The sequence below is a fragment of the Mytilus trossulus genome, chromosome 2 (assembly GCF_036588685.1).
Source record: "Mytilus trossulus isolate FHL-02 chromosome 2, PNRI_Mtr1.1.1.hap1, whole genome shotgun sequence".
NCBI lineage: Eukaryota > Metazoa > Mollusca > Bivalvia > Mytilida > Mytilidae > Mytilus > Mytilus trossulus.
In genome coordinates this window covers 55,415,761-55,441,532 of record NC_086374.1, presented here as the reverse complement: position 1 = coordinate 55,441,532, position 25,772 = coordinate 55,415,761, and the positions used below count along the sequence as shown (strand labels likewise).

Here is a 25,772-nt window from a genome sequence, read left to right as displayed (position 1 = left end):
GTAAATTTATTGGGTGGTAAAAGCGTTGACCGAAGTACATTTTGTATGAAGCGCGGAAGCGCTTCATTCTAAAAATGTACGCACGGTCAACGCTTTTACAACCCTATAAAGTTTCAAAAAGAAGCATTCAATACTTATAATTACATTTTTTTAGCTAGGATCATGAAAACACGATTTTTATCCAGTTTTATTTAATTCACCTGTGCACTTTTTTGTGGGACCTCGTGTCATCATGCATGATAAATGTTATTGTCTGATGCAATTGTTTACGGAATAACATGTTAGCCAATCAGAATAACGTATTGTAATGAAACTTACATCTAATGTAATTATTAAAAAGTAAACTATGATAACAAAAGTACGAGTTTCGATAAATGGTCTCAACAGAAAGTCTCTAATATAAGCAAATTACAAAAGCAAAAGCTGAAACACATCAAACCGTCGGAATGGATAACAACTGTCATAAAGCATTTCACTCATTAGATAATCCGCACTTACCGCACATTTCGGTTGTTCTCACATCGAACATGTACACAAAACAGTACGATAATACTCCCCGGGGAGGCCTGTACTAGAAAGGAAGAAGAAGGAGAAGAACTTTAGTATTCCTGACTAACTGTACAGGCAAATCAGATATAGAAAAGGTGGATTAAATCTGTTTTTATAGCTAGCCGAACCTCTCACTTCTACATTTATAATGGCAAAACAATAGATAATCCTATACTTCTACATTTTCGTAACATACTATATATAGAATGGCTATCATAATATAACTTCTGATCTGTTATCATATATTTAGAGTGCTCCTTTGATAGAGGACTGATACAGATATGGATATTCACACCTTATACGGTCGCTCCGTTCCCCTTTATAAATTGTCACTGAAACTGTCAACTTAAAAAACAAAAGTTGTTATTTTTAGTGAACGTCAATTCCCTGATAAAACTGTATTTGCACTAGATAGGGACATTTTAAATATTTAGATGAATATGTTTAGGTAGTAGGTATTATATTTTAAAATTATGACTAGTATAAATTACAACATGTACAACTGAACAATGTAGAACCAGAGACATATAATACAATTGTAGTATATGTCTCTGGTAGAACAAACCACAGGTACTTGTGGACAGGATACCCTTTGGTGCCCATGAGTGGGAATATCCAGAATGACCCCACATGTAGTTTAATTTTGATATATTTTTTATTAAACGTTTATTTAAATTGTTTTCACTGGGAATATACGTCGAAGTTACTGACAAATAGCATTTGAGATTTTTGCCAGTCAACTGATATGTTAAATATCAAATGCTGTTTGTCAGTAACTTCGACATATATTCCCAGTGAAAACAATTTAAATAAATGTTAAATAAAAAATAAATCAAAATTATACTACATGGGGGGTCATTCAGGGTTTATTCCCACTAAGGGCACCCAAAGAGTATCCTGTCCACAAGTACCTGTGGAACAAATAGATAAACAGATATACCATTAATACCACACACATCAGCTTATAGCTACGACGTACACCAGGCGTGGTAAAAAATCATGTACGCTGCTGATAAGTTAGCACATGTAGCAGTGATATTGTTTGCCTTAAATTAGTGGAGAATAAAGGCTTTTCCCCCTGATGAAGAATAAAAATTTAAGAATAAAATGGCTTAAACTTATTCCAAAAAAGACAACTTTTTTTCCAAACAGTGCAGTCTCAGTAGTAATTGTGCATGATTAGGCTACAATTTGAAAAACACTCATTATACATTTTCATGCCTAAAATGACTATATGTGCAGATTTGAGGGTCTATTTATGTATCATCACTGACAAAAAGGGGTCTTCTTTCAAAGCAGGGTTTGACTCTTGAAAAGGGGTCTGTACATTGAAGTGTCAGTCAAATTCATGGTTTATTCTAAATTTCTCAATTTGTTGAAAATTACGTATATTTTCCCAATAAAAAAGGGTAGAGGTAGTATTGAAAAAAGGCAACAATATCACTGGCTAGTAATTTTTGATGCATGCAACCTGTCAATCATATCTGTATCGTGTGCATAACATTTAGCTTTAAGCGTATATTGGGCGTACGAGAAGCGTAGCGAAGCATTTTTCGAGAGTTCAAGTAACGTATGTTGGCTTATGCCTGGCGTTTGTCTAACGTAGATGGAATGCAGTACGAAGGAAAAAGGTCTCTTGAACGTATTTGAGACGTGTCCTGGTCTTGGACGTTCTATTATGGGGTGTTTGTTATAAACAAACCCGCATACGTTTTAGTTTAAGTCGAATGATCTTTAAGCGTATACAATGTGCCCTTACCATGTCTCAAACTTATCTGCAGCGTTTTCAACGCACTTGTAGCGTATGAATTACGTGCGTGTAGTGTACAGGTTTACGCTCGACACACGCTTAAGCTGGATGGAAATTAAATTTTTATAAAAAAATTTCTAGAGTTGTTGTGTTCACCAAGCGTATACCTTTGTATTTCAACGGACTTCAAACTTATGCAACGCGCATTTAAGGAGTGCTTTGCGAACCTCTGGTGTGCAACTAGTGCAACTGATGTATACAGACTGACAATTTTCTCTGTACGTTTCGTGTACGCCGGTCTATACATCAATGTATGACGCCGGCATAAATAGTCATGTAAGATAATAGATATAGGAAGATGTGGTGTGAGTGCCAATGAGACAACTCTCCATCCAAATAACAATTTAAAAAGTAAACCATTATAGGTTAAAGTACGGCCTTCAACAAGGAGCCTTGGCTCACACCGAACAACAAGCTATAAAGGGCCCCAAAATTACTTGTGTAAAACCATTCAAACGTGAAAAACAACGGTCTAATCTATATAAATAAAACGAGAAACGAGAAACACATATATATATTACATAAACAAACGACAACTACTGTACATCAGATTCCTGACTTAGGACAGGTGCAAACATTTGCAGCGGGATTAAACGTTTTAATGGATCCAAACCTTCTCTCTTTTTCTGAAACAATAGCATAACATCATGAACATCACAACATAGAAAAACACACGATAAAATATCAATTGGCAAACTTAACTCAATCAAAAAACGTATGATTACACAATGAACGAATAAATTTGATCTGCGATATCTGAATACAAATGCACATGCAGTTAATTAAATATCAGAGACAAACATTCATGACCAAAAAGCTAACAAACAAATTCAAACAAAGCCATGGCAGGACACCACTGAGAAATATTTAACCCTTCGAAAATATATATCAATATTCACTTTAGAAAAAAAACAGTTTTTAAAAAGAATAATTATAATCTTGAAGTTTATACAAATGTAGTAAGAATAAGTGAAAAATTGAAGATATTACAAACAATCAAAGCTGGTGTACAGACAAGATCCATATAAATCAAAAATAACAAAAAAGCATTATAAACAGTATCAACAGGTCGAATTAACAAGATAAGCATACATGTGATTCTTCCGTCGTGAGTCAAAATCTCCTGCTTTTCAGACCCTCTTCCGTTTGATGGTAAAAAAAATCTGAAAATTGATAAAATTATGTGGAATAATGTGCAATTTCATCTATTTTATCGTTTTTAATATTACTGTGTGTTCACAATTTGTTTTAATCCGCCGTTATCGACGTCTTGACAACGCCTATTGTATGACGTCAGAGAGTGAAATAACCATGTTTATTTCACATGTGAAATTATTGGTTTTTATATAACTGGGAAATCAATGTAATTCATTGCAACCAATGTAATAAATAATAGTAATAAGTAATTAACTTGACGATGTCCTTCCAAAGACTTTCAAAAATTTATTCATAACCACAAAAAGTATAAAAATGAAGTTATGTACATGTACTATGTATACAAAAACTTTAAAAGACCAGTTCATTATAAAGATTCATAGTCAAATAAATAATTTTGTTCAAATGACAGTCATGACAGTCAATTTGAAATTTTAATCAGTTTAAATTGATATATAGTAATGAGTGCTTGACAGTTAAATAAATTTAATGTATTTGTTTTAAATGATTTATCAGGGAAATAGACAACATATGAATGTGTTTTATTATTTTCATTTTCTCATACCTTTACATGTATTTGGGTTTGAGTCTTATATTTTCACAAAATATGTCATGAATGATCTTGTGAAGAAAGAATGAGCTGCATTTGTTTTGATGGTCTAAAATGGTGACAGTGAAAATATATAACAAAAAATACATGTAGTTCAAAAAAACAATTCTTTATTTGACAAACGAGTTTCTATTTCTGATATCCTTGATAAGACTCTGACTGACACAATACGGTTAATTTTGAAAAATATTGACTCTCTGTAAAATTCAGACTAGTATCTTATATTACCCAGTATTGCCCAGTATTGCCCACTAAAACCCAGTAAAACCCGGGTTTTCCCAGTATTTCCCACTGGGCTGGGCAATACTCATAAAACCTGGGTTTTTGCCAACCCTAACTGTAATGAATTAAAGTGTCAAGGACAATGGACATATGACAGACTATACATTGTATATTCTATAGAACTTGTCTGAGATATAGTTGATATTAACCTGTAGAAGTCCATTGATATTCTCAATGATATTGTCACAGAAACTTATAAAGTGAGAGTTACAACAAAATTGAGATTTAAATTTAAAATAACCATGAAACAGGGGTTACACAATTTTTTTGCTTTAAATTGAAAATAACAATGAAACAGGGATTACACAAAAACAGTTAACCTGATGCTTTAAATTGAAAGTAACCATGAAACAGGGGTTACAAATACAAATATGATGTTTTATATTATACTTGCAACACTTGTTGCATGCTGACACAGAGCTGTACTGTTGTATTCTTTAAATTCAAGTTGGTGTTTTTGACCTATAGCCTACTGTCTTAATTGTATAATATGGTAGCTTTTTTTTAACAAATTCATGTACATGTTCTGTGTAGATATAATCACATATTGGTCAGGAATACATGCATACATTTTTTAAGTGTATTATATATGCCAGATTAATGACATTATATATGTTTATTTAATGACTGGTCATATGTTATTAACATCCAACATAGGAAATAAGATGAAAATGAATAATGTGCAACACAGAAGTAAAAGGAATGAATAAAGCATCAGTTTATATCAGTTATTTTAGTATTCTGACCTGAATATATTTAGTTCATTTAATGTGTTGACTTATGCTGAATGTAATCATGGTAATTATATAGAAAAAATAATTAAAAAAAATAATTCCTGACACATATATATCATGTATATCTGTGTATACATGATATAAATGATATAGTTAAGAATAAAAATAAGATAAAACAATTATTGATTATTGCGATCTTGTAGCATCTGCAAGCTTGTCATTAATCATGTGATTACAATGGTCTGTATAGTTATGTTCATGTGACAGGGTATAGATTTTTTTCTTGAAAGAAATATCATGTCATTCACTTAATGTACACAAACAAAGTAACTTATGGTTTATATTTCAAGAACATTAGACACATTGTATACGTATAAACATAAAGTAAGTTAATATCAAGTTATTTCAATATAGATATGTATACAGGCATATTGCATTTTCTAAAAAAAAAAGATTTTCAAATATAAAGTCAACGTAAAATACATGTTATATATTTTATTGTATACATGTACAAATAATTTTAATTATGAACTTAAGGATGTTTGCTTTTGATGTTTTGGAATTTTTGTCAGATTTTGGAATCCTCTGGTTTTACCCATATGAATGTCTTAAAACAATTTGCCTATTGACCCTCATTTTTGTCGAGCCTTCGACTTTAGTCGAAAAAGCAAGACTAAGCGATCCTACATTCTGTCGGCGGCGGCGGCGGCGTCCACAAATATTCACTCTGTGGTTAAAGTTTTTGAAATTTTAATAACTTTCTTAAACTATACTGGATTTCTACCAAACTTGGACAGAAGCTTGTTTATGATCATAAGATAATATCCAGAAGTAAATTTTGTAAAAATAAAATTCCATTTTTTCCGTATTTTACTTTTAAATGGACTTAGTTTTTTCTGCAGGGAAACATAACATTCACTCTGTGGTTAAAGTTTTTAGAATTTTAATAACTTTCTTAAACTATCCTGGGTTTGTACCAAACTTGGACAGAAACTTGTTTATGATCACAAGATAGTATCCAGTAGTAAATTTTGTCAAAAAATAAACCTATTTTTTCCGTATTTTACTTTTAAATGGACTTTGTTTTTCTCTGTGGGGAAACATTACATTCACTCTGTGGTTAAAGTTTTTTAAATTTTAATAACTTTCTTAAACTATCCTGGGTTTTTACCAAACTTGGACAGAAGCTTATTTATGATCATAAGATAGTATCTAGAAGAAAATCTTGTAAAAAGATAACTCCATTTTTTCTGTATTTTACTTTTAAATGGACTCAGATTTTTTTCCAGTTAACATTACAAATACAGTCTGCAGTTTTCAAAACATTTCTAAGATTCATTAACTATCCTAGATTTTTACCAAACTTTGACAGAAGCTTCATACAATCATAAGATATTATCAAGAGGAATATTTTTATTGAATTTTTTCCTCATTTTTGTTGAGCCTGCGATTTACAGCAAAAGTAGGCGAGACACTGGGTTCCGCGGAACCCTTACAAATTTTTCTTTTTATAAATCTTTTACATGAATAATAATAAGCCATCTGTGAAAGTCTTATAAAATTTTGATTATTTTTTAATAGTTTTTGAGAACTAAAAACTTGTTTTAAAATGATAAAGTCATGAAAAGTCAAGGGAGAACATTTCCCCGCCAAAATTTCAATGCTAATATCTTGAAAACAAGCACATGGCATATATATTTTTTTTGCTCTTATGATTCCTTTATTAATCCACTATCGATATAAACTAGTGTTTCAAATAGCTTATTATTTTGAAACTGAGAAGCGAACTCCCTTATGATATATATATATAACATATGGTTTGTTTATTGTATTTACAACTTGTGAAATTTACCTTTTCTGTTTTTTAAAACTTGTGTAAAATGGCTGATCAAAATTGTTTTTGGTTAAGCAAGTCCATTTATTTTGAATCTGCTCACACTAAATTAGGCTCCAATTTTTCTTTACTGAATACAATATATTACTCAATTTGCAAGAACCTTAAATTAAAACTTGACAAACCATCACATTGAGATTCTTTTTATGCAAATGACCTAATGTGTGCACATGAGAGTTGTGATTGGTTACAGTGACATGACAATATAGATGATCTGTATTTTACTACTGAAAATTCAGAAATTATTGTGTGCATTTATTATTGTGATTTTGTCATTTAATACTAAAATTTGTTTTTAATTTTTGCGATATTGAGAATAATCCTGTATCATTCATATACAAAATTTCAAAATGGGAGTTTAAATTATTGCGATTATAACCCTGTCGCATTTGTCGCATTAATAAAAACATCGCAATAATTGCTGAATTTACAGTATCTACATACAACACTTGAAGCCTTTTTTCCCACTTTGGAGGAGTAATATGAGAGTTGATACTGGTATTAAATGAACCAATCAAATAGTATTTTCAATCTAATTTCAGATAATGTATGTACTGTAAACAGCAAAAGATAATTCCAACAGTATGACTGAACCAGTGATTCATACTTTCCTCTTCACATTTCTGGTGTTTTTGGTAGAAGCTGCTTCAAGACCCAATATTGTTGTCATTGTAGCAGATGATCTGGTAATGTTGTCGCTTACAAATATTATACACACGATGGAATGCTCTCAGTCAAACCTGTTGTAGTTAGGTCTTATCTGCTTTCCGTGGAAAGACCTTTTAATTTCGATCTGATTATTACAAAAAAAAAAATCTTCAGTCATTTGATATTTCTCTTGTCATGCTTGTGTATATATTTTAGGAAATGTCAAATTAGAAGTCAATTATGTTGCTATAGTTATATAGGTAGGATTCCTAGCTAGTGACAGTCATTTTGTTCAGAAAACAGTTTTCACAGTTAACATTTCCAGTCATTTTGTTGAACCTGTTCTTATGGTTACAATTTTATAGATAGTAATCCCAGACATTTTGTCCAGATTGATCACAGAGGGTGAGAAGGGCCTGAAACTACCTTATTATAATGTCAAAGATAAAACTTTTAGTTAGACGTGTGCTAGCATAGATTTAGACTGATGTATAAGTTAGGCATATACATGTCTTAGCATAGTTTCTAGACGGATGTATTAGTCAGAAATCTGTTAGCATTCATATAGACGTGTGTTGGTATTAAATATGGGGATGTACAAATGTATTAGTCAGAAATCTGTTAGCATTTATATAAATGTGTGTTAGTATTAAATATGGAACCATACTAAATGCTTGTTAAACTTGTAATATGTTCACTGATGTTACTATTAAAAGCCCTCTTTTTAAAACTTTCTTCTTTAGAGTATACATTTAAGTTTTTTTCACAGGGATGGAATGATGTCAGTTTCCATGGATCCGATCAGATATCCACACCACACCTTGATGAACTGGCATATAAAGGTGTCCTGTTAAAGAACTATTATGTATCTCCTATATGTACTCCAACCAGAGGGGCTTTGATGTCAGGCAGACACCCCATCCATACAGGTACATGTATAGAGATATAAAGGTGTCATGTTAAAGAACTATTATGTATCTCCTATATGTACTCCAACCAGAGGGGCTTTGATGTCAGGCAGACACCCCATCCATACAGGTACATGTATAGAGATATGAAGGTGTCATGTTAAAGAACTATTATGTATCTCCTATATGTACTCCAACCAGAGGGGCTTTGATGTCAGGCAGACACCCCATCCATACAGGTACATGTATAGAGATATAAAGGTGTCTTGTTAAAGAACTATTATGTATCTCCTATATTTACTCCAACCAGAGGGGCTTTAATGTCAGGCATACACCCCATCCATACAGGTACATGTAAAGAGATATAAAGGTGTCCTGTTAAAGAACTATTATGTATCTCCTATATGTACTCCAACCAGAGGGGCTTTAATGTCAGGCAGACACCCCATCCATACAGGTACATGTAAAGAGATATAAAGGTGTCCTGTTAAAGAACTATTATGTATCTCCTATATGTACTCCAACCAGAGGGGCTTTAATATCAGGCAGACATCCCATCCATACAGGTACATGTATAGAGATAAATTTAAATATTCACTATACTGCTGTGTTTCATATTACAGGCTGCTCATCCAGAGTTGTTAAGAGTTAATCATTTGAAGCCTTCATTGCTACAATAATAAAAACATCTAAAATATATAAAACTATGGATAGAGAGATGTCTTATTGGCACTCATGCCACATCTTCTTATATCTTTTAACAATCACTATGAAGTGGACATTGATAAAGCAACAATGTCCAAATTTTAATAGAGACATCTTGAAAAGCCACATAATTTAAGACTAATACTGGATTTTTTGTGTTGAATAAACAAAACCTTTAAGACTAATACTGTATTTTTTGTGGGCAAAGAATTATTTTTAAATTGGATTATCTCCCATTACCAGAAAAAAACTATCTGAATAGATAAATGTTGTGTGCAAAAAGGTTATAATGTAAGTCAGATAGGTCCCCACATGGTTTACTTCCTATTATTAGGTGTATGGGGATGAGCCAAAAAAATATGATATATAATTTTGCGAAATTTATATAAAAATGACACTTCTTTTGATAACTTTTATATTACAATGCATTTATGTTTGATAAATGTATTCATGGTACATTGATTTGGGGTGTTTATGATTAACATATCAAATATTCATATATTATTTGGAATCAAATTATTAATGGTCTTTATTAAAAAAAAACATACCCCTACCAAAAAATATGGAAGTTAGTAACCCCCATGAATAGGCCACATACTTAGGTAAAGTATAAAGCCTCGGTCACACCTTACCGGATAGCTCGAACGGACGCCTAACGGATAACTTTTTTTTCATTTTTTTCATGTCCGTTAGACGTCCGTTCTTATCCGTTAGGCGTCCGTCCATATCCGTTGCATGTCCGTTAAGCGTCCGTTTTATCCGTTGACGTCCGTTCTGTCTGGTGGAAAATTTTGAGCATGTTCAAAACTTTGAACGGACGTCCAACGGATAAAATGTCCGTTGAACGTCCGTTAGGCGTCCGTTAGGCGTCCGTTTTGTCCGGTACTCGTCCGTTTTGTACCCGTTACGTGTCCGTTATGCATCCGTTGGAGATCCGGTAGACCAATTCACCAACGGACGTCTACCGGACGCCTAACGGATGTGAAACGGACATTAACGGAAGGGTAACGGATAAAAGGGATGCCTACCGGATGTAAAACGGACAAATGCCAATTGAAATTTCTCATGGTTTATTGCCTTTAATTTTTGTATGGTTTATTGCCTTTAACTTTCAGATTATTTTGTTCATCCGTTTTATCCGTTACGCTTCCGTTAAGTGTCCGTTTTATCCGGTACTCGTCCGTTGGACGTACGTTCTACGTCCGTTCTGTCCGATACGTATCCGTTTCACGTACGTTCAATGTCCGTTGTGTGTCCGTTAGGCATTCGTTACATGTCCGTTATTACACCAACGGACTTCCAACGGATAAAAATTTTGTCAACGGATAACTTTTTCTTTTATCCGTTAGGCGTCCGTTCGAGCTATCCGGTAAGGTGTGACCGAGGCTTAAGATATGTAGATTTTTTAGACACCTCTTTAATTGTTCAAAATGGAAACACAGACAGTCATGAGATTTTTGGCTTAGTGGATTCACATTAACAAGTCCTCCCTTTATAATTTCAGATAGTTTAATAACAGAAAGAATTTTTATTCCCCATTTATGGGCATTATGTTTTCTGGTCTGTATGTCTGTCTGTCCCTTAAGGCATTTCTGGTTTTCATCTTACAACAATGAACAGTGATGAAAGCTCATCCTGTAATATTTGATTCAGATTCTGTAGTTTCTAATGTAAGCCACTATCCTGAGAACTAGTAGGACTTGAGCGTATAGACATTATAATTTATAAAACTGATTATAAAGCTGAACATAGCATGTTTGTTTTCTGGTTATTGCAATGAGTAGTCTTTTTTGTTGTAATTTATCATATTTAATTGAAATCTGTTCATTTGTTAGTTGAAAAACATCAAGTACCCGTACCTTATCCAGGCCTCGTTAACATTAGTAAATAATATACCAGTACAGTTTTATACAGCTGTGATAAGTCTTATACCTTTAACATATTTTTTACTGATATCATTAATTCTTATTGAAGAATATTTTACATCAAAAGTTTGCTATGATTTGTATTTGGAGCAGCTAAATTTTTAATGAATAATTAAAGATGTTGCCTTTTCTATTTGTGTTTAGGATTGCAACATAGTGTTATTTTGGGGTCAGAACCTTATGGTTTGCCATTAAATGTTTCTATCATGCCAGAGTGGTTACAGAAACTAGGATATAGGACACACATGGTTGGAAAGGTAGCCATTTAAAGCATGAACTTTCAACCCGTCAAATCAACATTCTTGTCAAATAATTGCTACCTTTGCAACAATTGTGAAAGTATTATTATATTCGAAGGGGGAAACATATTTATGTGTCACCAAACACCAGGACTAAAATAAATTTTCCTCTTATAAAGGGTAATTACTAGTTGTCAAATTCATGTTCAACGATTTTAATCAAGTTCTCATATTTTATTTATAACAATGTAAAACATTTATCCAAACTATTAAAAGTCTGAAATTAATAATAAACAGTGCATGAGCATGAAAATATGTAGCTTTGTTTTGTGTGTATTTTAGTTTAGATGCCATCTAATTAATTATCGAGTTGACCTTTAAAGTCATGTGATGACCATATAAGCAATGTAAACATTAATATAGATATAAATAGATTAAGCAAACTTGTGCTGTTGGATTATTCTAGGTCTATTTGATTTCATATTATAGATGAAAAATAAATGTTTATCATCGTTTTTATAATCTGTATAAGAATGATATTTTGTGGATCGAATCAGTCAATCAAATGATTTATCTTGGTTTCACTTTCTATGTTGACATCTTTTCCTTTAAATAACTTTACACATACAATTCAGGTGTTATCCATCTCAAGCTAAGGGGTTAAATTGAAGTTCACATGAATACGGATTCAATTATCAGAGGTTGAATTATTCACTTGCAAGTGAATAATCATAATTAATGTTTTAAGCTTATTTTGACAAAATTGAACCATACTGGCTGCTAAAAGCTAATTATTATTTCACTATTTGCATTTCATTATTGATTGAGCAACAAAAAAAAAAATTGATTTTTTATACGTCTCGTAGCTAGTGCCCCTTTAATTTTCATAAAATTTGACACAAACACTAACTATGAACCTTTTACAAAATATAAGAATTTCAAAAAACTTGAACCACACTTTTTCTTGGTAAAATTTCATGGTGTCTATAGCAATTTGACAAAAAAACTAACTTTGATCATTGGAAATCTTAATATTTCCTTAACCGTAGAACTTGATTAAAGCATTCAGCTGAAATTTACAGAGTTATCTCCCTGTAGTATTATATACCACCTTAATCAGTGTTTAAAAATATTTGAGAATTTACATGTATTGAATTATGAAAATACAACTACTGTGGATACATTTATTTTCATGGGTACCAATTTTCGTGGATTGAGGAAAACTTACATGTTCGTGGATATTTGATTTCGTGGTTTTGCCTAAGTCTGCATACAAGCCTATTGAAAATTTGTCATTCGTTGAACATTTAATTTAGTGGTGCAACTGTTCCCACGAAATCCACGAAAATTGGTATCCAACGAATAATAATGAATCCACAGTATGGTAAATTGAGTTTGTATGAATATCAACATCATTGATGATTTATGTTGTTGGGGAGGTAGCAGTTATTTACTTAACAGAATGTTTCTTGTTTTAAAACTAAGGCTTGAACTTGCTTTGATTAGAACTATATATTTTGATACTTCTAACCTCTAACCCCATGTATAATTTACTTTCTATAGGGCTTCAGTCTGGTGTTATTATAGGTTCACAGCCTTATGGTCTTCCTCTTAATTTGACCATTATGCCTCAATGGTTAAAACAACTTGGTTATAGGACCCATATGGTGGGCAAGGTAGAACCTTTAATGTAATCTACTTTTCCTCTATAGCATTCTAGTAGAACTGTTTTTAGACCGGTGATGGCAATTTGAGTAAAATTTGTCAGTATAAATGATATGAAATTGAAAATAGATATGATATAAATGTATATATTAATTTTTTGAGTATGTGCTCTTTTTTAACAACCCTTTTATTTTTAATGACCTTGTCTACCTATCAGGGTCTTGCATGTTCAGATAATAATAGGAAGTAGAAAACCCTTTGTTTTTATTTATACAAAATGCAAATACTGCATATTATGATACTGTTTACAATCAGTTCAGAAAAAACAACCAATTCTAGCTAGTGAATAGATAATAAATATAGCTTCAGAATAAAAAACTTAAGGTGGTACCCAACACTTTAATTAAAAATAATTTGGCTCGTTTAATTTTCTTGAAATTTTGACAAAAATATAAAAATTAAAAAAAATTTAACCAACTGTTTTATCAGAAAAATTACACTGGTTACATAGCAGTTTGACATACACTTATTTTGATCATTGAGAAGCTAAATATTCCCTTAACAACAGAACGAAATTATAACGTTTAGCTGATTTTACAGAGTTATCTCCCTGTAGTGTTAGGTACCACCTTAACGTCACTATGCAAACTCTTTTATTCAGCTTAGATAGATAAAGGAAGATGTATGCTTAAAATTTTCATTTTCCAAAATATTTGAAACAAAAGAGAAAGAAATAATTCTTTAAAGTCTTGTTTAAGTTACTGAAATTGTTATATGCTATACATGCTGTGTATTCATTAGATTATTTTGGGAAATCATTTTGTTTTTAATTTATTGGTTTAAATATACATACCTCTTATCAAATGTTCAAAACACTATTTTCCTCAATATGAAAATTAATGACTCCACAGTATGTAATACTTTCCAAGCTTGCAAGTTTTATTGATTTTGACTTAAAAAAAATCATTTCGAAAAAAACATAAAAAAGTATACATATACTTGGTATAAATTATTTATGCTTAAAAAAACAAACACTATCATTTCTTACTCACAAAACCTCAATTTTTTGTGCATTAATACTATAAATTTTACTTTTAAAGTGGCATTTAGGATTTTTCCGTAAGGAATATACTCCGTTGTATAGAGGATTTGAATCTCACTATGGATATTACCTTGGATGTGGTGACTACTATGATCACAGCTCAGAAGCAACGCCTGTAAGTAAATTGTACAATCCTCAATAAAATGACATGGAAGGAAATAGTGTTACACTTCATCTCATTACAGGTCTTTCAGGTGTGTAGCTCTTATGTTTATAACAGTGTTTGCTCATGATGTAGTGTTATCTTATTTCACTATTTTAGAATCTAATGAATTCTGAAATTTTATTGAAAATGATAGACCATACTGTTATGATACGTAAACAACATCCTAAACACTGCATATTGACCCGTGAGGTAGTATTTTGACCATTTATTTATATCTTTTCTTTTTTTGGCGTGTGTTTAATTTTTATAAGTGATTAATCTTTAATCTGTTTTCTTATATTCAATCATTTAACGTCTTCTTGCTCCTATCCATATAACATTAAAATAACAGTAGTCAATATATGCTGCTCCTTTATTCTAATTTTCTTGAAGGCAGGAAAGATTTTAAATGTTTATATGGTACATCTGCTCTTCCCAGCAGATATTTTAAACCATATTTGCATTAAAGCACACATAGTATAACTTGAGGGTGACCAATGCTATGGTCAACTGTTTTATATTTGCAATAAATTCATGAAAAATAGAATTACATCTATTGCAGACGTTTAACACTAATGTCAACAAAACCCCCCAAAAGTTTTGTCTTTTTGTTTCTGTAAGTGGTTTATATGTACAATCCCATAGAAATTTAAATTTTTACTCCTGGTTAGCTTTATTTTATCATTTCCATTACTGATGACAAAAATGTCAAGTACACACTCCGATGCAATGTATGAAATCATGGTGTCCAATAAGTTGGAAATGTTTCTCAGTTGTTTAAACATACAAAATTTTAAGCATATTGGACACTATGTAAGCAATTCTGATTTTACTATGTAAAGTTGAACTCTGGTTTAATTGTAGGACTATTTTGGATATGATTTCTGGAGGAATGATACAATAGATTATACATCAATAGGACAATACTCAACAGATATATTTACCAAAGAAGCTGTCAACATAATCAACAATCATAATCCATCGGAGGTACTGTATTTAAGATCAATAAAATACATATTTGTTGATACACCACAAAAACTATTTATCACATTGTGAAATACTGTGGATTCATTATTATTCGTTGGATATCAATTTTTGTGGATTTCGTGGGTACTGAGAAACCACGAATTTAAATATTCAACGAATTACAAACTTCCCAAAGAAATTTATACAGACTTAACCAATACCACGAAATTAAATATCCACGAACATTCAAGATTTCCTCAATCCACGAAAATTGGTACCCATGAAATAACGAATCCACAGTAGCAAGCAAGATGACTGATTTCCCAATTAATTCATATATGCTTTGCAGTGTTCTCCCAGGCCAATTCATATATGCTTTGCAGTGTTCTGCCCAGGCCTTTTTAGCACTGCGATTATCAGCGCTATCCCAATTACACTGCTATTGCACTGACCGCAGCACTTTCCAATGCAAGCGTGTCGCTATATTTTTTCATAATTTTTTTCAAATTTCTTGCTTATTTTTCACTTTAGTCTTTCATGTCTTTATTGTTGGTCTTTTATGTTCTGAAACATCCCCTGTTGGTGTTAGTGCTTAGAAATCTTCACATAGGCATTCTTGTATAGACCCATTATGGAAAAAACAATTATCCTTGGGTTTTATACACAGATAATATGAGGATTATATGAATTTACAATCGAGAAAAAAAAGACTCTTCTTCTATATCCAGATAATAACTATGGTCAGGTTGCTGTCTCTTTGACACATTCCCCATTTTCATTCTCAATTTTATTTAATAACATTAACAAATAAAGGGGTAACTTCCACAAGAAAGATGAGGACATCATTACAAGATAAAACATAAGCATATCATAAGAAAAACACATGACAAATCAATTACAAACAATCTGCGCCGCGACAAAGTTACTGAGAATTGTTGAAAATTACGTGCTTACCACAGCGTTATCCAAAAATCCTGGGGAAAAGTCCTGGAAAACCCTGCTTTGTTTTGCTGGTTAAATCCTCAACTACACTTGCACCCTTTTGTCATATCAGATGCACCTTACATGTTATTTTATACACAATTACATGTACATTGTATTTTATAATTAAAAGTAGAAGTCTAATTATGTAAGCACAGACACAATTTGTCCCTAAATGCATTTTTATCAGGTATCATGAGTTTAAATATTTGATTAAAAAAACAGCTGTATATTAATTATAAAAACTTTTTGTAATGTTGTTATTTATTTAAATTATTTTAAACCTCATAAAAGATACAAGGTTTTTAATTTGTTTATTGTTGAAGCATGTTTCTGTGGTGCTTGAAGCACAACAGTTTAAAGGGCCAAATTGAATATGAAATTGAAGAGCAATGAAATCATAATTTTATTGCAAGACTGTCAGATCAAAGAAATATATAAATTATGATACCAAACATAAAGCATATAAACTAAGAATAACAGGACTGAATATTTTTTCTAGCCTCTGTTCTTGTATTTACCTTACCAAGCAGTGCACAGCGGTAACCTTCCAGATGGAAACCCATTACAGGCTCCACAGAAATACATCAAAAGGTTTCCTCATATCAAGAACACAAAACGGAGGACATATGCAGGTATGATAGGAATTCACACTTCTGAGTGTTAAAAAATTCAATGTTGCATGAACTGTTAATAAAACAAATTAACAAAGGAGGATGTATGATAAGAGCAATAATTTTGCCCCTGAGTTTGCAAAATTGAAAACTTATTCAAGAATATCAAAATTGCAGAAAAAGATCTTTAGGGCAAGGGGGGTGGGGTTGGCATGTGTAAAATGCTGTATGTCTTATGTAGTTATTCTGCCAGAAAGTCTGGTAGCACTATTTGGCCTTGCATACTGCATCACTAGCTGCGGTATCGTAGCTCTTTAGGTCCTTTTGAAATTTTTTGACTATTTGCGGACCATAGAGCTACGGATTTTTCCTATTTCAAAACGTTCGGAATTGCGACCCAGGTTCAGGTCGCACTTATTTTCCTAAAATTTATTCTTTATAATCCATGCAAAGCTTGTCAATATATCTAGTTCGTTTCGTTAGATATTTTTCTAGGATATGACGTACCTATTTATGTTTGAATATTCATTTCCTTATCACTATTATCTAATTATTTCCATTTGTATACATTCTCCGCCTATTTTGTTCGGCCATATTGAATCTCGTGGTGACGTCACGAAAATCAAGAAAAGATAACTCTTATAGGAAAGCACGTGTTAGTTTGTTTACGTTGTCTTTTATTTTATTTTCATGACTTTTTGAATGAAAGTATGTTTGATTAAGGTTAGATACTAACGGAAATAATAATTCTTTCATTGAATTTAAATATTAAGTATGAATAAATGTTTTAAAGTCTTTTAAACACTCTATTCTCGCTTAGTAATAAGTAAACAAACCAACACATGTTTTTCTATAAGAGTTATCTGTTCTTGTTTTTCGAAGGCGTTCCTCACCTCCAACATAGGAGATCGAGGATATTTGAGTTATCTTTTCTTGATTTTCGTGACGTCACCACGAGATTCAATATGGCCGAACAAAATAGGCGGAGAATGTATACAAATGGAAATAATTAGATAATAGTGTTAAGGAAATGAATATTCAAACATAAATAGGTACGTCATATCCTAGAAAAATATCTAACGAAACGAACTAGATATATTGACAAGCTTTGCATGGATTATAAAGAATAAATTTTAGGAAAATAAGTGCGACCTGAACCTGGGTCGCAATTCCGAACATTTGAAAAAGGAAAAATCCGTAGCTCTATGGTCCGCAAATAGTCAAAAAATTTCAAAAGGACCTAAAGAGCTACGATACCGCAGCTAACTGCATCACCACCTCCTTTTGATTTACAGTAATATCCCTATGGGCATACAGCATGATCAAGGAAGACACTAAACATCTAGATTTTAAGGAAATTTTGATAGCAGTGAAAACTATGCACCTTTTGATATAATCAGTACAATTTTATAAGATGACAATACAAATACTAAAAATCTATGCTTAAAATTAGGCGAAGGTACTTTAATTTAACCATGAATCTGCAATGCTGCAGGTTTTCTAGTACATATTACACTTTAAAGGGATTTAATTTGAAATCAGCCATCTGATTACTAAAAGGTTTTTCTTTTTACTTTTACAAATAATGTCTCCTGTATCCTGCTTCAATGTTGACCAAGTGGTAATGTGAATATTTCTTTTTTGCAAATAAGTCCATTTAAGAGATAACTGTATTGTATTTGAAGCTTTAAGAATGTCAATTGGTAGTTTTACTGTCGCAAATTTAGTTTACCTAGCGACCCATAGCGGAGACAGCTAAACGGGTATTTGCGACAGTAAAACTACTGATGGACGTCTGCAAAGCTTCAAATACAATACAGTTATATCTTTTCTATTACAAAGCAAGCTTAAGTTAATAATTAAATTTCAATCATTATTTCATTGTAAAATCTTCATTAAAGAAAATTCTGCGAAAAGATGTTATCCTTTTTGGTCCCTACACTAGGTGACGTCATAGGTATGCTCCAGGCTTCAAACATAAACACTGGGCTTTTTCTGGATTCGGTGCTGCTTCAGAATGTAAAAGAATTTTATAAAAAGAAGATTTGTAGGTGCAACATGTGAGTTTTTTGGCTTATTGTCGAGCCTTCGACTTTAGTCGAAAAGCGAAACTAAGCGATCCTACATTCCGTCGGCGTCGTCGGCGGCGTCAACAAATATTCACTCTGTGGTTAAAGTTTTTGAAATTTTAATAACTTTCTTAAACCATACTGGATTTCTACCAAACTTTGACAGAAGCTTGTTTATGATCATAAGATAGTATCCAGAAGTAAATTTTGTAAAAATAAAATTCCATTTTTTCCGTATTTTACTATAAATGGACTTAGTTTTTTCTGCGGGGAAACAAAACATTCACTCTGTGGTTAAAGTTTTTAGAATTTTAATAACTTTCTCCAACTATCCTGGGTTTGTACCAAACTTGGACAGAAGCTTGTTTATGATCATAAGATAATATTCAGAAGTAAATTTTGTAAAAATAAAATTTCATTTTTTCCGTATTTTTCTTATAAATGGACTTAGATTTTTCTGCAGGGAAACATTACATTCACTCTGTGGTTAAAGTTTTTAAAATTTTAATAACTTTCTTAAACTATCCTGGGTTTGTACCAAACTTGGACAGGAGCTTGTTTATGATCATAATATAGTATCCAGAAGTAAATTTTGTAAATAAATAAATTCTTTTTTTTCATATTTTACTTTTAAATGGACTTAGTTTTTCTGCGGGGAACCATTACATTCACTCTGTGGTTGAAGTTTTTAAAATTTTAATAACTTTCTTAAACTATCCTGGGTTTGTACCAAACTTGAACAGAAGCTTATTTATGATCATAAGATTGTATCCAGAAGTAAAGTTTGTAAAAAGATTACTCCGTTTTTTCTGTAATTTACTTTTAAATGGACTTAGATTTTCTTACAATCATAAAATAGTAACAAGAGGAATATTTTTATTGATTTTTTTCCTCATTGTTGTTGAGCCTGCGATTTACAGCAAAAATAGGCGAGACACTGGGTTCCCCGGAACCCTTACAAATTTTTATTGTAGAAATTAGGCCACACTTAAAAAAAATTTTGATTTGCCCAAACCCTACCCAAAGGTTGAGACAGTGGGTAGGTAGGTAGGCATTTTCTTTTTTTTTTTTCAAAAAAAGAAATTGAAGTAATATCAGATGTTTATTAGTCTTCATGCCTATTTGATTAAAAAAAAACTTCTTCAAATCAGGACAATAAAAGAATTTGAGTAGGCAGCTTTTTTCTGGGTAGGTAGCGTTTGGGCAAACAAACCTATAATTTATTATGGCCTTACATGTCAATACATTCAGCAATTCAAAATGTCGGCTTCCTTAGTTACAGACAAGGAGATAGAGAATTTTACGCTAACTGTCATCCAATCAGAACTATTGACACAAAATAATTGCATTAGAATTTTGGGTCCTCATTGTGGTCTGCAGTTGAACTATTTCAATTTCTTAAAAAAATTCAGAGAACTATTAATTTCAACAACTAATATAAAGATTCAAGTGTTGGATGTTTCAAAGCAAACTATTGGTTGATATATCTGAATTAAATGCATTTTTGTTTTTGATACAGACTTCATCAGCAAGATTCAAACTGATGGTGTCATTATAAAAAAAAATAGAATGAAATTACTCTTTTTATTGGAAATTATGTCTTTAACAATATATTTTTTGTTTGAGATTATAAGATAAAAATTAAAACAATTTTTATGTGTAGAAAACTTTTGGATAGTTGTTTGGTTGTATTAATAAAATCATGCATTTTATTTATAAATTGAAGCAAATTGACATAAACATATGAAGTTGATGCACTGTTGTGTGGCGTCATTGCCTTAATATTTTTTAGTATCAAGTCCTATCCATGATAAATTATTAGGTAAGTAACATTAAAGGCCATCAAAGGGAAAATTTACTAACTGCTAATAATTATCTATCTTGTGAATGACTCATATAATCTATAGGAATGGTATCTGCCTTGGATGATGCTGTAGGGACTGTTGTTGACGCTCTGAAGTCACAAGGTCTCTATGACAATTCTATAATCCTGTTTACAACAGATAATGGAGGACCAGCCAATGGATTTGATGGAAATGCAGCAAATAATTTTCCACTCAGGTTGGTCGGATAAATTTATTTTCATTTAACCGAAATGATTTCCCATTTAAAAAAAGAAAAAACAAATATTTTTTTAGGTGTCATTTGTGATATTATGTGTCTCAATGATAGGTCAATTGTGTAAGAAGCATTTGTTTACATTTATTATAAACATATTGAGGACTGTGTATGATTGCTATTAAGACAACTCTTCACCAGAGATCCTACTCACAATCATCTAATGATGTAGAAGTCAGGGGCATAGCTAGAAGAAACCGATGTGCAAGCAACTACTGCCGAGCGGAGCGAGGCGAAAAATTTTTGGGACCCTTTAATGCAGAAAAATGTTTTTTTTTCGGTTTTCGGTCATAGGATGGTTTAAAGAAGAGCTACTTGTAGATAGGAATTATAAACAATATGAACGTAAAACTATTAATACTTGAATCTTCTGAATAGAGTAAATCATGGTTAATTTAATACATAGACAACACATTTTTGAATTACAGAATTTACTTAACATTGATCAAAATCTGCTCTTCGGGTCTCAGCAGTAACGAACTTCTCTTTTACTTTGTCAACATTCACACTGAAATCCCGATCAATTTGCAGTAATGCTAGCGATGATAACTTGTCGTTGTTCATTGTTGATCGTACATTTGTTTTCAACAGACTTAATACACTGATAGATCTGCATGGTAGCACTCGCGAGATGTTATAAACGAGCGTACGTGTTCTCCATCGAGCGACCTCCCGATTGAAATTGTCCGCCAAATACATGCCAGGTCATTTTGTATGTCTCAGACAATGTTGAGAATTATTCGTTGGTTATATTTCCTACAACACAAGGAAACAGATACGACACAAAGAAGCTATTTTCTGATAATACCAGACACCCTCATCTCTCCAATTCCATTATCATATGGTCTACGTGTGTGAACGCAAAATATAATGAGACTTTCCAATGCTGTTTTGGCGTGTTTTCAGTGTGATTGGCTATGGGAGTCTGTCGAATACATCGCCTCGGCATATTTTCAATAATATCAAAGGGTTTGGATAAATCTAATGGTCGATTAGTACATCGCATCGCATCGCAAACAAATAAGCCGTATTCTGTAAAATGTGCTCCGAAACTATACGTCTTAGACTGCGTATAATAAATTCAAATCTGGTAAAAGATACAAGATACTGTCCGATTTTTACATGATCTCCAATAAAACGTTTATTTTGAAATGCCGTTATTTAATGACAGTTCATCAATTAAAAAGTGACAACATATGTGTTTCCTTTAACAATAATTAATTTATAAATTTTTATTTAGGCATTTTTTTTTGCTTGCCGAATCGATGTGCACGCAACTGCGTGTTAGCGTATAGGGAGCTACGCGCCTGGAAGTTAGCAACTATAGGTCACAGTATGGCCTTCAATGAGCAAAATCCATACCTCATAGCAAGCTATATAGAAGGAACCACACATGACAAATTTATCTGAGAAAACTAATGGCCTGTCGTCATTCCTGTAGAAAACCAGACACTTTACTATCAGACACAACATTATTCAAGATAAGGCCACGGTTTTTTAATTTGTTGGTTTATGGATTTTCTCCATGAAAAAGTCGGGTCGGTCGGTCGGAAAAAAAAAGAAAAAAAAAGATCTTTCAAGACAGAAAACATATGCAAAATAAAAATATATTTCACCTTTCTAATAATATGTTTGTCATACTATTTTTTCATCGTTCTTAAATTTTAGTTTGATGAAATATTATTGCTCAGCTGTAAACATCGCATGACATTGTCTAATAATTTCCCGTAAAAAAAAGGAGGGTACACTGACAAAGACAAAATTAAAGCGTCATTTCACAAACAAGAAAAACAGATTCACGTCAGTTATTTGACTTGGCTTTTAATCAAAACTTGGTGAAAAATAATAAGTTCGAAAACTGATAAAGAAAAAAAAGTAAAAACGTCGTACAAAAATAAGTTTCAACACACGTGTCAAAAACGTAATAGACTCGAGAATATCCAGTTAAATAATCTGTTGTCATGCATTCCCGTTTTTTATCCAAATGGACGATATTTTTTTATTATCTGTAAAACAAGAAAATATCAAATGATTTGTTAAAATTCAGTATTTTAACTTGATGTCTTGAACTTCCACCTGTCCACATTTGGACAAGTCTATTTATATGAGAACATGCATCTTACGGACTGGTGACAAATAAGGGAAACGAACTTATTGTGTAATTGGTTTTAAACACAGGTTTCGTTCCGCAAAATTATTTGCGCAAACGACATTTCAAGGTCATTAATAATTGATTTGTCTATTTTTAGAAACGTAAACTGAAAGTTTCATTTTTCACAACAGAAAGTGTCATCACTTCTGTTAGTGATTAATGCATTTCATTTCATAAAAAAGGATATTTTAATTATTTTTCAGGGATAATGCATTTGTTAGGGTCGGCGAGAATAAAAAAAAGCCTTTTTATTTTGGAAATCGGCAAAATCGGGTCGCCGGATACGTAAACCAACAAATTAAAAAATCCTGGCCTAATGTTTTATTTTAGACTTTTTTTTTATATGAAAGCCAACCGCTTTTTCAAACAACACTCTTTCTCTTGCAATGCTCTAAACATGTCTGTCTGTCTGTCTGTCTGTCTGTCTGTCTGTCTGTCTGTCTGTCTGTCTGTCTGTCTGTCTGTCTGTCTGTCTGTCTGTCTCGATTTAAGATGATCTCTTATTAAGAGAGAAATGAGTAGATTCTTATATTTATATTAAAAAGATACAAACGACTATATAATATTAAGTTGAATAATATAATAATTCTCCTGCACAAAGTTTGTCAATATTTGATGTCTACATATATCTATAGAGTTTGTCTGTCTGTCTGTCTGTCTGTCTGTCTGTCAATTTAAGATGATCTCTAATTAAGAGAGAAATGAGTAGATTCTTATATTTATATTAAAAAGATACAAACGACTATATAATATTAAGTTGAATAATATAATAATTCTCCTGCACAAAGTTTGTCAATATTTGATGTCTACATATATCTATAGAGTTCCTAAAATGCAAAATTTTATACATCGTAAAATGCTTGAAACAGAGTTTATAGTGAACCCTAGACCTATTTGGATCTTCTTCATTAAATTTATGTTTTTTTTAACTTCAGGGGAGTGAAGGCCACATTGTGGGAAGGTGGAGTTAGAGGAACAGGTTTTGTGCATTCACCAATCTTACAGAAGCAAGGATATACTGCAGAACAGATGATTCACGTTTGTGATTGGCTACCAACATTATATAGAGCTGCTGGTGGTGACCCTAAACAAATGAAAGATCTGGATGGATATGACCTTTGGGATATGTTATCGAACAATGAAAAAAGTATTAGAACAGGAATGTTGCATAACATTGACCCTTATGGACCTAAAGGGGCACTAAGAGAGGGAGACTTTAAACTTTTATACGGAAAAATAAGTAAGACTTGGGGTGGCTGGTATCCACCATGGCAGGTGGATACAGATAGTGAAACTTATCATTATGATAAAATGGATTCGCATAATATTGATGAAGTTATAAAATATTTTTCAGTGTCTAATCAGAATTCAAAGGAATTTTCCATGTTTTCTCCATTAAAGATTGACTGTGGTCCTGTACCAGCCAATGCCAGCACGAACTGTGATCCAGAAAGGAAACCATGTTTATATCACATTCCCTCTGATCCTTGTGAATTTCATAATATTGCAGATCAGCATCCTGTTATTGTACAAAAAATGATGGATATCATTTCTCATTATAATTCTACTATGGTGCCTCCACTTAACACACACCAGGACCCTGCAGGGAACCCAAGGAATAATAATGGAGCTTGGGTTCCATGGATGAAATAATTGATGATTTTATAAGCCTTAGTAACTACTACATATATATGCAATATGTTATCTTCATCTGGTATCTGCCATTATCATAAATGTTATATTTTCTCACTTTATGAATGTGGTTGGAGCTATTTGCTTTCAACTCTGTTTACTATACTTTAAAAATTGACCAATTGTTTGTAACACTTTCTGACGCACCCATTGTGATGTTCCATTAATATGTATTTTATATAGTACTTTGTTTACAAACTATATATCCAAAATTTAATCACTAATTGTTCCCCCTTGATATGTCATAAATATATATACTGACTTTTTTGGTGTTTATTTTCAAATATCCATTTAAATAAGGTTACTTAGCATGCATAAAACATGTGGTGATTCATCATATGAGACAGCAAACTAAGGTGATTTAACAAATTGAACAGCAAATAAAACCATCTAGAGAGCAGCATATAGACTTTAACAAGATGTCTTTGCAATATGTCAAGTCTATCAAATATTTAACAGAACAAATACAAGAATCTGTCCAAAGTCCACAGATGCTCTTACTCACACTATTATTTTCTATGTTCAGTGGAGTGGGAGTGGACTGTGAAATCAAAAATGTTTTGTCAAAATATAATCACATACTGTGAAAGAACTTTTATTCGTGGGGTACCAATTTTCGTGGTCTTCGTGGATGACTTTATCCACGAATTTAAGTGTCCAACGAAATAAAACAACCAATGTCCAAATCATGTCATGGACAGATATCCATGTAGATGAACATGATGAAGGTTTGACTACTGTAATGACCTAGAGAATATATTTAAAAACGCCAAATCTGAGAATACTATAATACTGAGACTACTATAAAA

At 32.1% G+C, this 25,772-nt stretch overlaps 1 protein-coding gene across 5 annotated transcripts; it reads left to right on the top strand.

The window, feature by feature from the left end:
• Positions 1–866: 866 nt before the first annotated feature.
• On the top strand, positions 867–25,228 carry LOC134707610 (arylsulfatase B-like). Of its 5 annotated transcripts, XM_063567550.1 has the most exons (9): positions 867–1,000; positions 7,577–7,720; positions 8,452–8,611; positions 11,365–11,477; positions 14,225–14,341; positions 15,236–15,358; positions 16,821–16,953; positions 20,909–21,062; positions 24,207–25,228. In XM_063567550.1, the coding sequence occupies exons 2-9, from the start codon at positions 7,619–7,621 to the stop codon at positions 24,922–24,924; spliced, it is 1,620 nt and encodes a 539-aa protein (XP_063423620.1). In that variant the 5' UTR covers positions 867–1,000; positions 7,577–7,618; the 3' UTR covers positions 24,925–25,228. The 5 variants fall into 5 exon arrangements, with proteins under 5 accessions (XP_063423620.1, XP_063423616.1, XP_063423617.1 ...); XM_063567546.1 differs by lacking the exons at positions 867–1,000; positions 7,577–7,720; positions 8,452–8,611; positions 11,365–11,477 and adding exons at positions 8,741–8,829; positions 13,023–13,135; XM_063567547.1 differs by lacking the exons at positions 867–1,000; positions 7,577–7,720; positions 8,452–8,611 and adding an exon at positions 8,741–8,829.
• The last annotated feature ends 544 nt before the right edge of the window (positions 25,229–25,772 follow it).

Excerpts from the sequence above, each read along its gene's own strand:
- LOC134707610 (XM_063567550.1), top strand. The coding sequence starts at position 7,619 with ATGACTGAACCAGTGATTCATACTTTCCTCTTCACATTTCTGGTGTTT. Across the intron at positions 8,612-11,364 it reads CAGACACCCCATCCATACAG|GATTGCAACATAGTGTTATT; the intron begins GTACATGTATAG and ends ATTTGTGTTTAG. Across the intron at positions 11,478-14,224 it reads GGACACACATGGTTGGAAAG|TGGCATTTAGGATTTTTCCG; the intron begins GTAGCCATTTAA and ends TTACTTTTAAAG.